The sequence below is a fragment of the Ammodytes marinus genome (genome assembly GCF_949987685.1).
Source record: "Ammodytes marinus genome assembly, chromosome: 1".
NCBI classification, from domain to species: Eukaryota; Metazoa; Chordata; class Actinopteri; order Uranoscopiformes; family Ammodytidae; genus Ammodytes; species Ammodytes marinus.
In genome coordinates, this window is record NC_137230.1 from 14,641,666 (window position 1) to 14,654,340 (window position 12,675).

General features: G+C 39.4%; 1 protein-coding gene across 1 annotated transcript; it reads left to right on the forward strand.

Moving 5' to 3' along the window:
• The first annotated feature begins 33 nt into the window (after nucleotides 1–33).
• Nucleotides 34–3,393, forward strand: tmem208 (transmembrane protein 208). Its single transcript, XM_080034537.1, has 6 exons — nucleotides 34–200; nucleotides 1,288–1,383; nucleotides 1,675–1,734; nucleotides 1,868–2,004; nucleotides 2,455–2,539; nucleotides 2,664–3,393. The coding sequence occupies exons 1-6, from the start codon at nucleotides 195–197 to the stop codon at nucleotides 2,799–2,801; spliced, it is 522 nt and encodes a 173-aa protein (XP_079890663.1). The 5' UTR covers nucleotides 34–194; the 3' UTR covers nucleotides 2,802–3,393.
• Nucleotides 3,394–12,675: the final 9,282 nt, after the last annotated feature.

Sequence of the window (12,675 nt, forward strand, 5' to 3'; positions counted from 1 at the left end):
ACGCGCCGGATATGTTGATCCCCTTCACAATCCTAAACGCTGATGTGTTACAAGAAATCCCACTGCAGGGAGACTGGTGAGTTTCTCCTTTGATGCAGTGAGACATTAAAGGGCGAAAAGCGGCGGAGCTGTCACGGGTCGATGTCAAAGCGGACGCGGCTCTAGCGATCTACAGCAGCGGGGACAGAGAGGCGATGGCGGTGAGAGTCCAGACACATGAAGCAGCTGACATCAGACAGCAGCAACTCATTCACGACACATTCACTATAACAGTTCATTACAGATGCTGCTGCTTTGCAAAATCACTGAGCTGCAATGAGACCTCTGCCACGATCCAGAAGCAAACGTGGGCTGATCAGGGAATGGGATCCTAATACAACAAATGAAGAGAAAAGAAAAATCGAGAATATTTCACAAATTCTTGTTATGAAAAGTGGTGCGTGTGATAATTAAAAGCAAGGTTAACCACTAGTCGAATATGTGTGCAGTTAGGTACAGGTGTCCATGTAATCTCAATCCCATTCCTACTGATTATGAATAATAATTTAGCCTAATTAAAAATTGCAACATGTATTTAACTAGGCCTATACACAACTTTGCAAGGAGGTTCAAACACGTAGGCTACAGTAAACAAACACAAAACTGACCAAAAGCAACATAATAAACCCACATTCTATGCACAGTTTTTAAAAGAGTCTGCACGCCTTCCAGGGTTCCTACAGATCCTTAAAAAGTCTATCAGTCTTTGAACAAGTTAATCTAAAAAAAATAATAAGGCATTCATTGGTATTAAAAGGCATTCAAATTAATAATTCTAAACTAGTGACACACCCAACAAAAACATATTTACATATTTTTAGAAATTTGAAGTAGATTTTCTTGCTATATCACTGCACCAAGAAGTCATGTCTTATGCAAAATTGTCCCTAACCCAAAGTAATTGGTGTAATTTTCCAGTTTTTTGTAAGATATTGTCAATACTTTATGATTGGCATTTTTTTAAAGGCTTACATCTAGCCTGCCTATATTAAAGTTGGGAAGTTACAATATTTTATGTAACCTGTGAGCATTTCCCATAAAAAATAGATGATCCTGCATTTGCTTTCATCTCCCTTTTGCAAAAAGGAACAAACCAAATATCAGTCAAGAGTTTCACACTGAAGTTGAATATCCAGTGGAAGTCTGACTGTCCTAGTGACAGGACAGGAAAGGCATGTCAGAAAAGCTTTTTAATCAAAGTGCACTGATTTTGTTGATATGGCTGTTGATTGTGTTTTGCCCAAATAGCCCAAAGGTAAAGTTGGCACAAAGGGGAAGAAGCAAATTCATGAGGAGAACGCGGCAACGCTGAAGTTCTACACACGAGTCATCCTAGGAGCAAATGTAAGAACCTCAATGCTGTGTCTGTCATAAAAAAAAAAACTTAAATAGTGGATCTGGGTTTGTTTATTACTTTGCCAACAAGCAATAGTGCTTTCATATAGTCAATTATCTGTAAATCTGTGGGCTGTTTTTTTTCTTACTGACATAGTGAAGTAAATATTAGAAGTTGGAACCAGATAATTTTTCGATGATCAAATTGTGTCCAGTTCTGTCAATCAACTAATCATTGCAGCTCGATCATAGCTTCATATTATTCAACCACACTTCAAATATACTGCTTTTACTCTGCAGGCAATATACGTTGCTGTAAATCTTTTGATTTTCTACAGTTCGTCTACATTTTGGACATGGGTGAGTGTATTTAATCAAGGAATTATTTATGGGATCTTTAGAAAATCCACATTTTCCACATATCTAATTTCCTGAGACACTGCTCACCTCCCTGACCTGTGAACCTTGTATATTTTGTATGTTCCTTCTGTAGCTGCATCTGGCGTTTGCACTGGCCGTATATATTGGGAGTTACCGCTCCATGTCTGCCATGGCCAAGGCGGTGTTTGCTGAGGATGGAAGTCTTGTGGACGGAGGAATAGATTTGAACATGGAGTCGGGCATGGCAGAGTATGCAATCACCCAAAAGAGTTTAAAAAAAAAAATTGGGAATTTTTCTGGTGAACGAGGGGCACATAGGCCTATTGTCTATGCCTGAGCTGAGGTGGTTTGCCAGGGAAGGAGACATTGATTTACAGTGTTTGTACAGTAGGTGTTATGTATATCTATGTATTCATACCTTTATCAAGTGCTTAAGAGTTATTTTTTTGCCCTGGGTTTTACCTACCAAGGTACATTTACAGTAGTCCATCCTTAATCTCTGACTGAAGGAGCAATTGGGGGACAGGAAGCTTTGCAGTCTATGTTTAAAAAAAAATGCAGTCACAGTCTGTTTTGTGTGGTTGGAGAACCCCTGGAATTCATTGTGTCTTTTGAAACTTAACTTTTGCCCTTGTTGAAAGTTCCTCTCTGTGTTGTTTTTTTCAGAGGTAATTTATTGTGTGTGTGTTCTGCTTTTAGGCACCTAAAGGACGTCATACTGCTTACAGCCATAGTGCAAGTGCTCAGCGCAATCTCCTCCTATTTCTGGTATCTTTGGCTGCTGGTGAGAACGTGAAGATATTTCTGAATCCACTTTCCCTCATAAATCCTATGAATTAGATGTTATTCTGCTGCCTGATTTCTTAATCCTTTTTTTTGCGCCTTTCCCCATATGTGTATTGCTTCAGGCCCCGGCCCGTGCCCTCTTCCTGCTGTGGGTCAACTTCCTCGGCCCCTGGTTTATGGCAGAAAGCCCGTCGGCACCCGAGGAAGTCAACGAGAAGAAGCAGAGAAGACAGGAGCGCAGACAGATGAAAAGATTCTGATGGTGCGGAGAGGACCGAGCAGTATTTTTATACACAGAATCTAATATACAGATACTCATAACTCATAAGTTATTCGGGAAGACATTTTTGTTATCAAGTTTAAACTCGATCCAAATCTGATACTGTGGAATCTTGTTTTCCTGTTTTTTTTCTTCTGCTCTCTCTCTCTCTCCTAATTACATTTTCTTTCCTAATTTATGAAATGAAATGTTCCCTATTTAGTGTCACGGTCATTTATCCTCATCCTCATGCAGAGATTTAAGAGCTTAACTGTTGCACAATCTTGTCACGCTGCCCCCCCCCCCCTCTCCCCCTCCTGCAGATTTCCATTCCCCCAAACAACACTGACGAAAATATGTCCAAACAGCCAGCTGAAATTGATCCTGTCAGTGCCACTTTTGTCTTCTTTTTTTTATTTCATTTAATTTCTTCCAAAATTGCCGCTAATGTAACAGAATTCATCGGTGAGCCTTCATTACAGAGCCGAGATATTTTGTTTGTGACCTATTAAGTCTTATAAAAAAATCAACTGGATAGAAAATAAGTTTTTAATAGGAAAGAATGAACAACTTTTTGCAATAAAAATCTTCTTGTGTTCAGGAGTTGTGTGTGATTTATCCAAGTTTTTTTTTTCCATTTGTCTGAAAGGCTTGGTTTTGTTAACATTGTGAATTAAATCACTATTAAGTGGTTTTCAGTTTTCCCAGGAGGGAAAACATTGATTTTGGAGACCCTTAATGTACAATACACTTTCTTTTTTAAATGGCCGGCTCCATCTGAAAGCTTCTCTGACACACTCTACTTGGTTATACATGTATACTGTATATATGATCTTCATAGAGAACTGTGGAATTATATCCTCAATCAAAAGTAGGAAAGTTTGGCCAAAGTTAAAGTCAAGTGTTCCGTGGCCATGAGAGTTCACATTGGATGTCACCAATCTTTCCTCTTAAGAGCAACTGGAATGAGTTGCTGTAACAATATAATTACCTCTTGGCTCATTTCTGTTGTTCAGCATTGCCTCTTTGCTAAGTGTAACTAATCATTAAAAAAACATGTATTGAGGACATCTCCATGGTTTGGCTGTAATATAACAGTCCACCCATACAAGTATAAAATTAGTACTTGTTATTTCTTTGATTGGCATATCAGAAAAAAAAAACTTTAACAAGAAGACATTTTGAAAACTCAGGGAGAGTGACCAGAGGTAGGGATTCCTCCCTTAGAACGGACACAAACGCAATAGATATCAAATGTACAGAACAACAGAAAAATCCCAAAGGAACACACTTGAATGACAATGAGTTGACATGCAGATAATTAAACCATTAGTGTGATTACAGGATCCATTGTGTTTTGAAACAGTCTACTCAAGCCATATAGAGTAATGTAATCCTTCAATTGAATGTGTCTAAAACCAGAGTCTGTTACACTGGACACAATTTAATTTGAACTATGAGTCCACAAAAATCAGCACCTGATATAAATATTTTAAAAGGATTTGTTTTGATTTCTGCTCAATATTCGAATTCATAATTATTTTGAAGTTACCCTGAATATGTGAAACATAAGGTAGCTTCAGGCAGACGGAGAAAGTATAGTTTTTCGTTATAGTTTTAAATGTTTTGTCCATTCACTCAAAACGTTTTCTTGAATAACATGCTCACACAATCAAAAACAACATAACAACATAAAGGAACATCCGACATAAAATCAGAGTTAATATGACAGTTTAATCCCCAAATATTGAAGGAATGTCAACCACTTGGTTCACAGCTATTGCTAACGTTTCTGTTTCCATCTGATGAGTTGAGCCTTGTCCTAAGTGGGAAAACATTGTTTATTATTTTTTCTCCTTGTGACTTTATTGCTTCTTGGCCATAAGTCAATTAGGCCTAGTGTTGAGCTCATTTGCATATTTAAAATAGATTTTTTTCAAGATAGAATGTACACTTTCACTGTGTAAGGTTTCATTGTGATAGGAGTAAAGGAAAAAAGGAAGCCTATTTGGGTGTATTTTGGGTAGCCTATTTTCAATTATAGTGTATAGCTCATTTGCATATTAAAATTAATTTTAAAAGAAACTTGTAATACAAAAATGTTTACTTTTCATGGATACCTTCATTGTGTAAAGTTCTATTATGATAGGAGTAAAGGAAAAAAATAGCCCTATATGGGTGTATTGTTGTCTCGCCTTATTGGTACACATCTCGGATTGATGAGAATTTAACATATTTCCTCAACTAGGATTTCTTAGGACTTTTAGTATGTTGTTCTGGACACCTCATAGAAATTATCTAAGCTGCAAAAAATTATTTTAGACTTAATTCTATTTTTGGCCCCAAAATGCGTTACTTTGCCTGGCCTATTAATCCAGTGTTAAAAAAGTGTATTAGGTGATTATGATCACGTTCAAAGAGAGTGAGTGGGCTGGAGAAGCCCAGATCTTCTCCCCAAATAATAACAGATTTCTCATTATTGTTACATCCATGCTTACCTGCCTCAACAAGCTATAACCTGCACCTGGTTTGAAGAGAGAACCATGCGATTGTGTGAGTCCTGTTAACGGGAAAACAAAACAACAAGACAAAAGCTTGACTTAATTTAATATATACAGGAATTCAAACGGCTGTTTTGACCTAACTTTAAACATTTCCCTAAGATTTTCAAAATCCCCACAAGCATTTTCTCAAAATGACTGCTTTTACTTTGCCTGTGTCCTGCCCTCCTTCATTCCAGCCCTGTGGTCCTATGCTGTCTCTATTATAGGGTTATAAACAAAGTAACCAAAATTAGAGTAGCACTGCATCCAGTTGTCAGGGCCAATCCCAGATGTGGGCTTTGAGAGGGACCATGTCGCAGTGTAATTTAGCACTGGGGTCCACTCACTAGCACGGAACCCCACCCCCTCCAAGCTGACATATGTACTTTTTGTTGTCTGCAGGGAGATGTGCAGCAATGGCGAATTCTCTTTGAAAAATTAACACATGATTTGTTTTTGCTCTAAACCCTTTTTAGTGCTGACTTTCCCTTTGCTTAAAATCTCTAAATTGTTGGTGCTCTTACTTTGAGGTGCAAAGTATCTCCTTAAAGCTATAGTGTGTAACTTTTTCATAATAAATTAATGTTGTTTACATTCAAGCTATTGCCCCCTCCCCCCCAACACTGGCGCAGGAGCTCAGCAGAAGGGGGAACAAATTACCTGAGGATACCTCATGTAGATGCACCAACAGTGCTTTTGTAATGAATCAGAATTCCTTGTGGGGGCAACAAAAGTTACACACTATAGCTTTAAATAATGTGCTGCATGTGAGAGTCCCTGGGCCAATCCGAATAGTCCAATCTCCTAACCTATAAGCCTCCTTTCCTATACCTTAACCCCTAAACGTCATCAGGGTTAAGGAGAGATGAAAGGTGCTTCCTATCGAACATAGGAAAAGACAGCACTGTTTCAAATGAATTCGACTCCACTTTTCCTAACCGACGTCATTGCGCGATGGCGAGTATTGCTGACGTGAGTCACTAGCGTGAAACTACACTATTCTCCGAAAATGGACTACAACAAGCGCTCGTTTGATCCATGCGTTCTTTTCATATTGATTTTAATCAGGTTGTCGCCAACAGAGTGAGAATAACTTAGATCGGACTTGGCCAAGGGGAATATTTAAGGCCACTTGAATTCCAATTCACATGTGGAATAAAAAGAGGCTACACTTATGTTGATGTTGAAATGAACTGCCCCCAGTAACTTCATTAAATGTGAAGTTGGTATTTTATTTTCTTATGGTGTAAATTATGTGCTACGAAAATAACTATTATGATGTTGGTCTTTTATGAGTTCTTTATTATCTTTATGGGGGAGATGGGGTATTTTGTTTTACCCGAGTTAAATCTTCCTCTCTTCTCCTCTCCTCTCTTCTGTTTTACCTCTCGTTCGTATTCGTGTAGAGTCAGTAAACTCCGGCCGTGGCCTGTTGCTTTAAATCTTGCCGCCGTAAAGGATTATGGGATAGGTTAGTCCGGAGTAACCTATGCTAAAGGAGGGTAAAAGGATGAATCGAGGCTCCTTTCCTATGCCTTACCTAAGCATTTTGAGAATTCAAATCACCTATCCGCCGAGTACTTCCGGGTCATCTCGATAGGAAAGGAAATTTCCTATGCAAAAAAGACTATTAGGATTGGCCCCCTGTCTAGAGGGAAAATAAAGGACTGGGAGAGAGAGGTTCTTTGTTTACCGTGGCTGTTAAAAAGGGTTCATCGTGACAAGATAAAATAAGGGAGTTTGGGCTGCATTCCATTTTCCAGGCTTTGTGTGTAGCTTCGCATGCTATAACCTGAAAAGACCCAACCGTTTGAACCCACTTTAACTGCGAGAGCAAATTAAATGCTTACCATTTGACAACATCCTTTCAACCTGAGATGGAAAGCAGGAGAGGACCCATTTGAAGTGGTGGCCTTTTGTCTCATTGGCTCCAACAGAACATGGCCTTCACATTTTAGATCCCTTTACACTTGCGGTGCCAGACAAAACAGGAAATTGGGGGGCATTTGGGTTACAGTCGAGCCTTTGACCCTTGAACTACAGCCCTCACTGTCTTTGAAGTTGAGTGAGAGAGAATCACAAGCAATTATATGTGATGCAGAGTGTGCTCCCCTTGAACATTTAGCCTCTGCTGTGTCAACAGAATGGGATCTCCCTGAGTGTGTTTGGTGGAGCTGTGGGTGTAGTCCGCTTCAAGTTTATAATCTCTGCTCTGCTTGGCCCTTGTTTTGGCTCAAACTAAACTGACCCAAAACACCTCTCACAGTTTCGGGGTCGTAGTAAAGGATCGGCTGGTGTTCCTATACCAGACTCAGGTAGTTATTTGAATTAATATTTCAATAATTTAATTTGTATTTTATGTGAACTTTGATTTATGATCCACATGTTTTTCTCTTTCAAATAACAAACAAGCTTCACTATTTTCGGCACCATCCCATCACAACTCCTACCACAGCCTAAAAAGGAAGCTGTCTAGAATTCATTTTGCATTTGACTCCTGCTGTTTGTGTGTGTGTGTGTGTGTGTGTGTGTGTGTGTGTGTGTGTGTGTGTGTGTGTGTGTGTGTGTGTGAGCATCGGACTTAGTGGCAAATACTCCACCCTCCTCCAGAGATTGTCACCTCTGTAACATCTCGCTCTGTCCCCTGCCAGCCCGTCATCTGCTGCTGTTTGTCACCAACAGCAGACTTAAGCCATATATCGCAAATCAATATAAAATGTGGACCCATAACATTGTGTCTGTTAATGTGCCACTGCCATTAGCATATTTATCTATAGCATTTGGTGCTGCACTTCAGATTTTTATGGTGTATGTAATACTGGTAACCTTAACGCAAGGGTACATCATTTAATTGTTGTTATTTAATGCTTGGTTACTGCTTAATAAACATTGATAGGCCTAACCGCTATTCTCATTAAATGCTTAATAATCATTAGTTAACTAAGCATAGTTAACAACAAGCATTGATAGTTATGCTGAATAAGAATATACTTTGCCTTAACAATCCGTTTATAGCATATACTAAGCATTAACTAACAGTTAATTAATATACCCTTGTTGTTTGGTGTTACCATAAGAGTTTTAATTATTGGACGATATTTAAAGATCATTTGGGTGTCTGCACAACAACACTTCCCTGTAAACGTTCTATAATATAGTCATATCATGTAATTGAAGTAATGTCACTTTCTCATTTCTTTGCATCCCAAAATACAATGACCCACTGTAACCTAAACCTGACCCAGTATTTTTAAAGGGAAACCCCACCAAGTTTGCACATTAAAGTCCTTTCACAGGTGTTGGAGAGCAATTGCTGCATATATAGTTTAACAAAAAATAAACAAAGATAACTAATATAGTCATTTGTGGCTCAGTCAGCGTTGGTTGGGGATGAAGACTAAGAGTTCTAAAAGGTTATAAAGAAGTGAGGTTTGTAACCCGCTCCCCATCTCTGCAGCAGGCAAGTGGCTTGAGGCATCATGTCTGCAGTTAAGTGGCACTGTGGGTAATGCAGGCGATTGGGTTTTTTGATGTGAAAGAGTTATGTCTGGAATAGTAGTCCATTGCTAAATCTGTACCTTTTCATCATGTTTTCACAGTGTAATCAATGTACTGGACGTCTTTGATACATGTCAGACCCTACTCTCTCTCCGCCCCCAATGTTTCCTCTCTGCTGTCAAATAATCACAAAAGTTTCCCCTAAAAAATGGGATTTATGATAGCACCTTAAAAACAAAGGCAGTGCCAGCAGACCTGATACTAAATTGAAATCGCTCCAGAGGTCAGGCATCAGTACATCATGAACAAAACATCCTGGGGATCTCAAAGTTTATTTTACTCATCATTCTCAGTTCAGCCGTGTTAGTTCCTCTATATTAAGTTACTTACTCATTCACTCACTTGTCTGCCAAAGCCTCACTGGGAAGGTTATGAACTCAACGGCATAAAGGCTGTGTTTTGTAAATTTAAATTTGATGGCTACGGCAACCCTGTGCAGCTGCCATCGAATGATTAAATACTTCACTGTCAGAGACTGAGAAAGTTCGCCTCACGTTATTCTTGATTTATGGAAACATCATTAGGTGCTTCATTTCTTGATATATACTGTATATATATATTTTTTAAGGTGATTCAAGGACAAACTAATAAATCAGGACTAGCAAGATGAACCTTCCGGGGCTAAAATCAATTATAAATAATTTATGGTGCACGCAGGAATGTGTTACATCCTTACACACTCAGAGTTTGTAGTGACTTGCACACACCATGTTTAAATGATATCCCACATTAAGTCATGTGACACTACATCATTCATTCATTCTCATTCAAAAGAGCTGCCTCATCCTACAGCACATTTCATTTAAGTTGAATCTAAGTATAGACAAAAAAGACACTCTGAGTGTCCATCTGTGAACACAAAGTAAAATATAAACAACATTTGTACAAACATTTCATTGTATTAATCAGAGTTCCTGAAATAAACTTTATTCAGAATTGTATGGTTATATAACACATATTTTGTCCGTATTTATTAATATGATTATTGGTAGTGATTTATTTATTTTATTTTGATCACTGAGTTTTTAAACTAGCTGTTTTAAGGGAAGGCTTACATTTTTTCCTTCCCCACAGGCACCTCCATAAGTATCAGCGGCTGCTTTGAAGTTGAGATAACAACTTAAACAGGCCACATCAATTCTCCCTTCATTCATTATTTTGTCTGGTTGTTTGTGCTTTCAATTGACATAAATAAATAAGAAAAGGCCCTTATGTGAATGACCACCAGCCATTAGTCGCAGCCGTGGCGCCACTGTCCGCATGTCTCCGGCTGAACCAGGATCAGTGAGGGACAGGCTCCATCACACTGGGTTCGCTTCCTCTTCCTTTGTTTCCATCACATTTCCTTCCTCGTCTTCTTAGATACGACCCCCCCCCCCCCCATCCCCCGATGGAAGTCTAAACAAAATACAATACTGTGAAAGTAAACAAATGCACAAACATCATGTCCTACAACCTTGGCCTTCACCAACATCTGACCCAGTTTGAGCAGGATCCCAGGACAACGTTTTGGTGTATAGGCTACTTTTGGTAGATGTCCAAGCAGCTACAATATGGATTGGCTGAAAATGTAACTCCACTAGTGGATGTGGTTTGTTATAACGTGGTGCAGCATAACTAAGCTTAGCGTGCTGTTTCAGATGAGACAAGATGATATAATCACTGGATGGCAGGTAGGTCGTTTGTCTGTTTACCTAAAATAAACTGAAAGCAGGAACAGATATCTGGAAAACATCTGGATCAGCACAAGTTCTACTGAGCGTACTTCTGGCTGCACACACATTTTCTGTTTTTACTTGAATGAAAGATTTACAACAGATCTGGAATCCTGATCTCTTACACTGTCAAAATAGCTGTTTGTCAAGCTGATATCAAACATTATTCTGGAATGCAATGTTGCGCCCTGAAAGCAAAATGTGTTTTCTTGCAGCAGCGTGTCCTAAAACCTTTAACGTCCTTCTAGTGTAAAAGGATCTCAAATCGGAAGTCATTTCTGCTGAACAATCTCCAGCAACTCTGTTAGGCAGGCATTGGGAAAATATGAAGCATCCAATAATTGTCCTGATGTTCCAATGGGTATGTGGTACGAAAGGGTGTGATTATTATGGTATTCTGTTTTAGAGTGGGACTATCTAATTACTAAAGTATCAATTATATTCAACGTGTGAGTCTGCTATTCAGGAATTTTTCTTCGAACATTCGGCTGGTGGTGCTGCGTCCTTCAGCCTGCATGCAGTTGTTAACTTGGCTAATGTCTGCATTAACATGAATGAGGGTTAACACACTTTTTTATGCAGCTCTTTTTAAGAGCGTTGTGTTAGCGCCATCACCCTTTCCACCACCAATTCGGACCTATCCATCCCCACCCACCTCATGCTATTATAGACTTATAATGGACGTCTAGATTAATGGTTAATTTCCAGGAAACCCTTGTGTTCTGTCATAAAGTGCTTTCCATTAATTAGTGACTCTGTTTCTCAGAACGGAGTAGGACGGCAAAGGGAAAGGAGAAGAGTGATTGATGAGCTAACTAGTGTAGCCAGCGGCGGCTCGCCTAGCGTGAGGGTCGGAGCTGCAAAGAGAGAGAAAGAAAATAAATATGTGGCCTTTGTAAAAAGAGAAAAAAATAAAAGAAAAAAAACTGCATGGAAATTCATTGAAAGGGTAGCTGAGTGCAATTTCAAAGTGATGGTGGCACATTACATCTGAACTGTGAGTGAGAGGGCAGAGAGGGAGGCTTGATTACGCCCTCTCTGGAGCCAGGAGTCCAGCAGACAGGGATGTGTGTGTGTGTGTGTGTGTGTGTGTGTGTGTGTGTGTGTGTGTGTGTGTGTGTGTGTGTATGTGTGTGTGTGTGTGTGTGTGTGTGTGTGTCCCGAGCAGTGGACTGTGAGCAAGGAAGGCAGTTCAGGCTGCTTCTTGACTTATTTCAACTCCTATAAGGTGTGAGGTTCCTGTCGAGAGTTAGATGAGAGGATTGGTGCCACTTTCATTTCTGCAGGCTGAATATAAAGCTATAGAGAGCTGTTGGTTAGCCTAGCTTTGCAATATATTGGTAACATTTAAATAGCCAGCCTCATTCTGTCCCGTGATTAATTTGCCCATGTTATTTTTTACATGAGTAAACGAAGACAAATATAACTTGTTAATAAGTAGGTCTAAGCTTTAGCGGGGCTGGTAAACAGAAATGTAGTTTTGGCTTTGGACAGAGTCAGGCTATTTGTTTCTCTCTGTTTCCAGTCTTTATGCTAGACTAAGCGGTTGCTAGCTGTGACTTAACATTCAAGATGGAGTCAGAGATTCTGGTTAGCTCTTCCTTGACAAAAAATGATTTTGATAACAAGCCTTCTCCAGAATCGCTGACACCACCTTTAAACCATTTTCTGAGAATTAAATGAGAAGATTTAAACCACACTCAAAAAGCATATATTTGCTACATAGGAGGTATCATGAAAACAATGGCAGCAAGAAAAGCCTACGAGGACTTCTAAAGGGGGTCATCCATGTTCCCGGGGCTTAATGTTCCCAGATTTATATGGCACCATGGGATGTTTTATCAATTTCCGATTTGGTTTTGAGGAATACACAGTTGTAAAGTAAACAGCACTGACTAGGCTTGATAGCTGACATTCATGATGTGTTAAATTTAAATTTACCCGATTGATTAATCTCTACAGGCCAAATACACTCACGGACCTATGAAGGCTACACTGTGTCCCGCTGCTTTGATGTCACCAGTTAGCCTGTAGCTGCCGCGGCCAGCGCTGTTCGCTC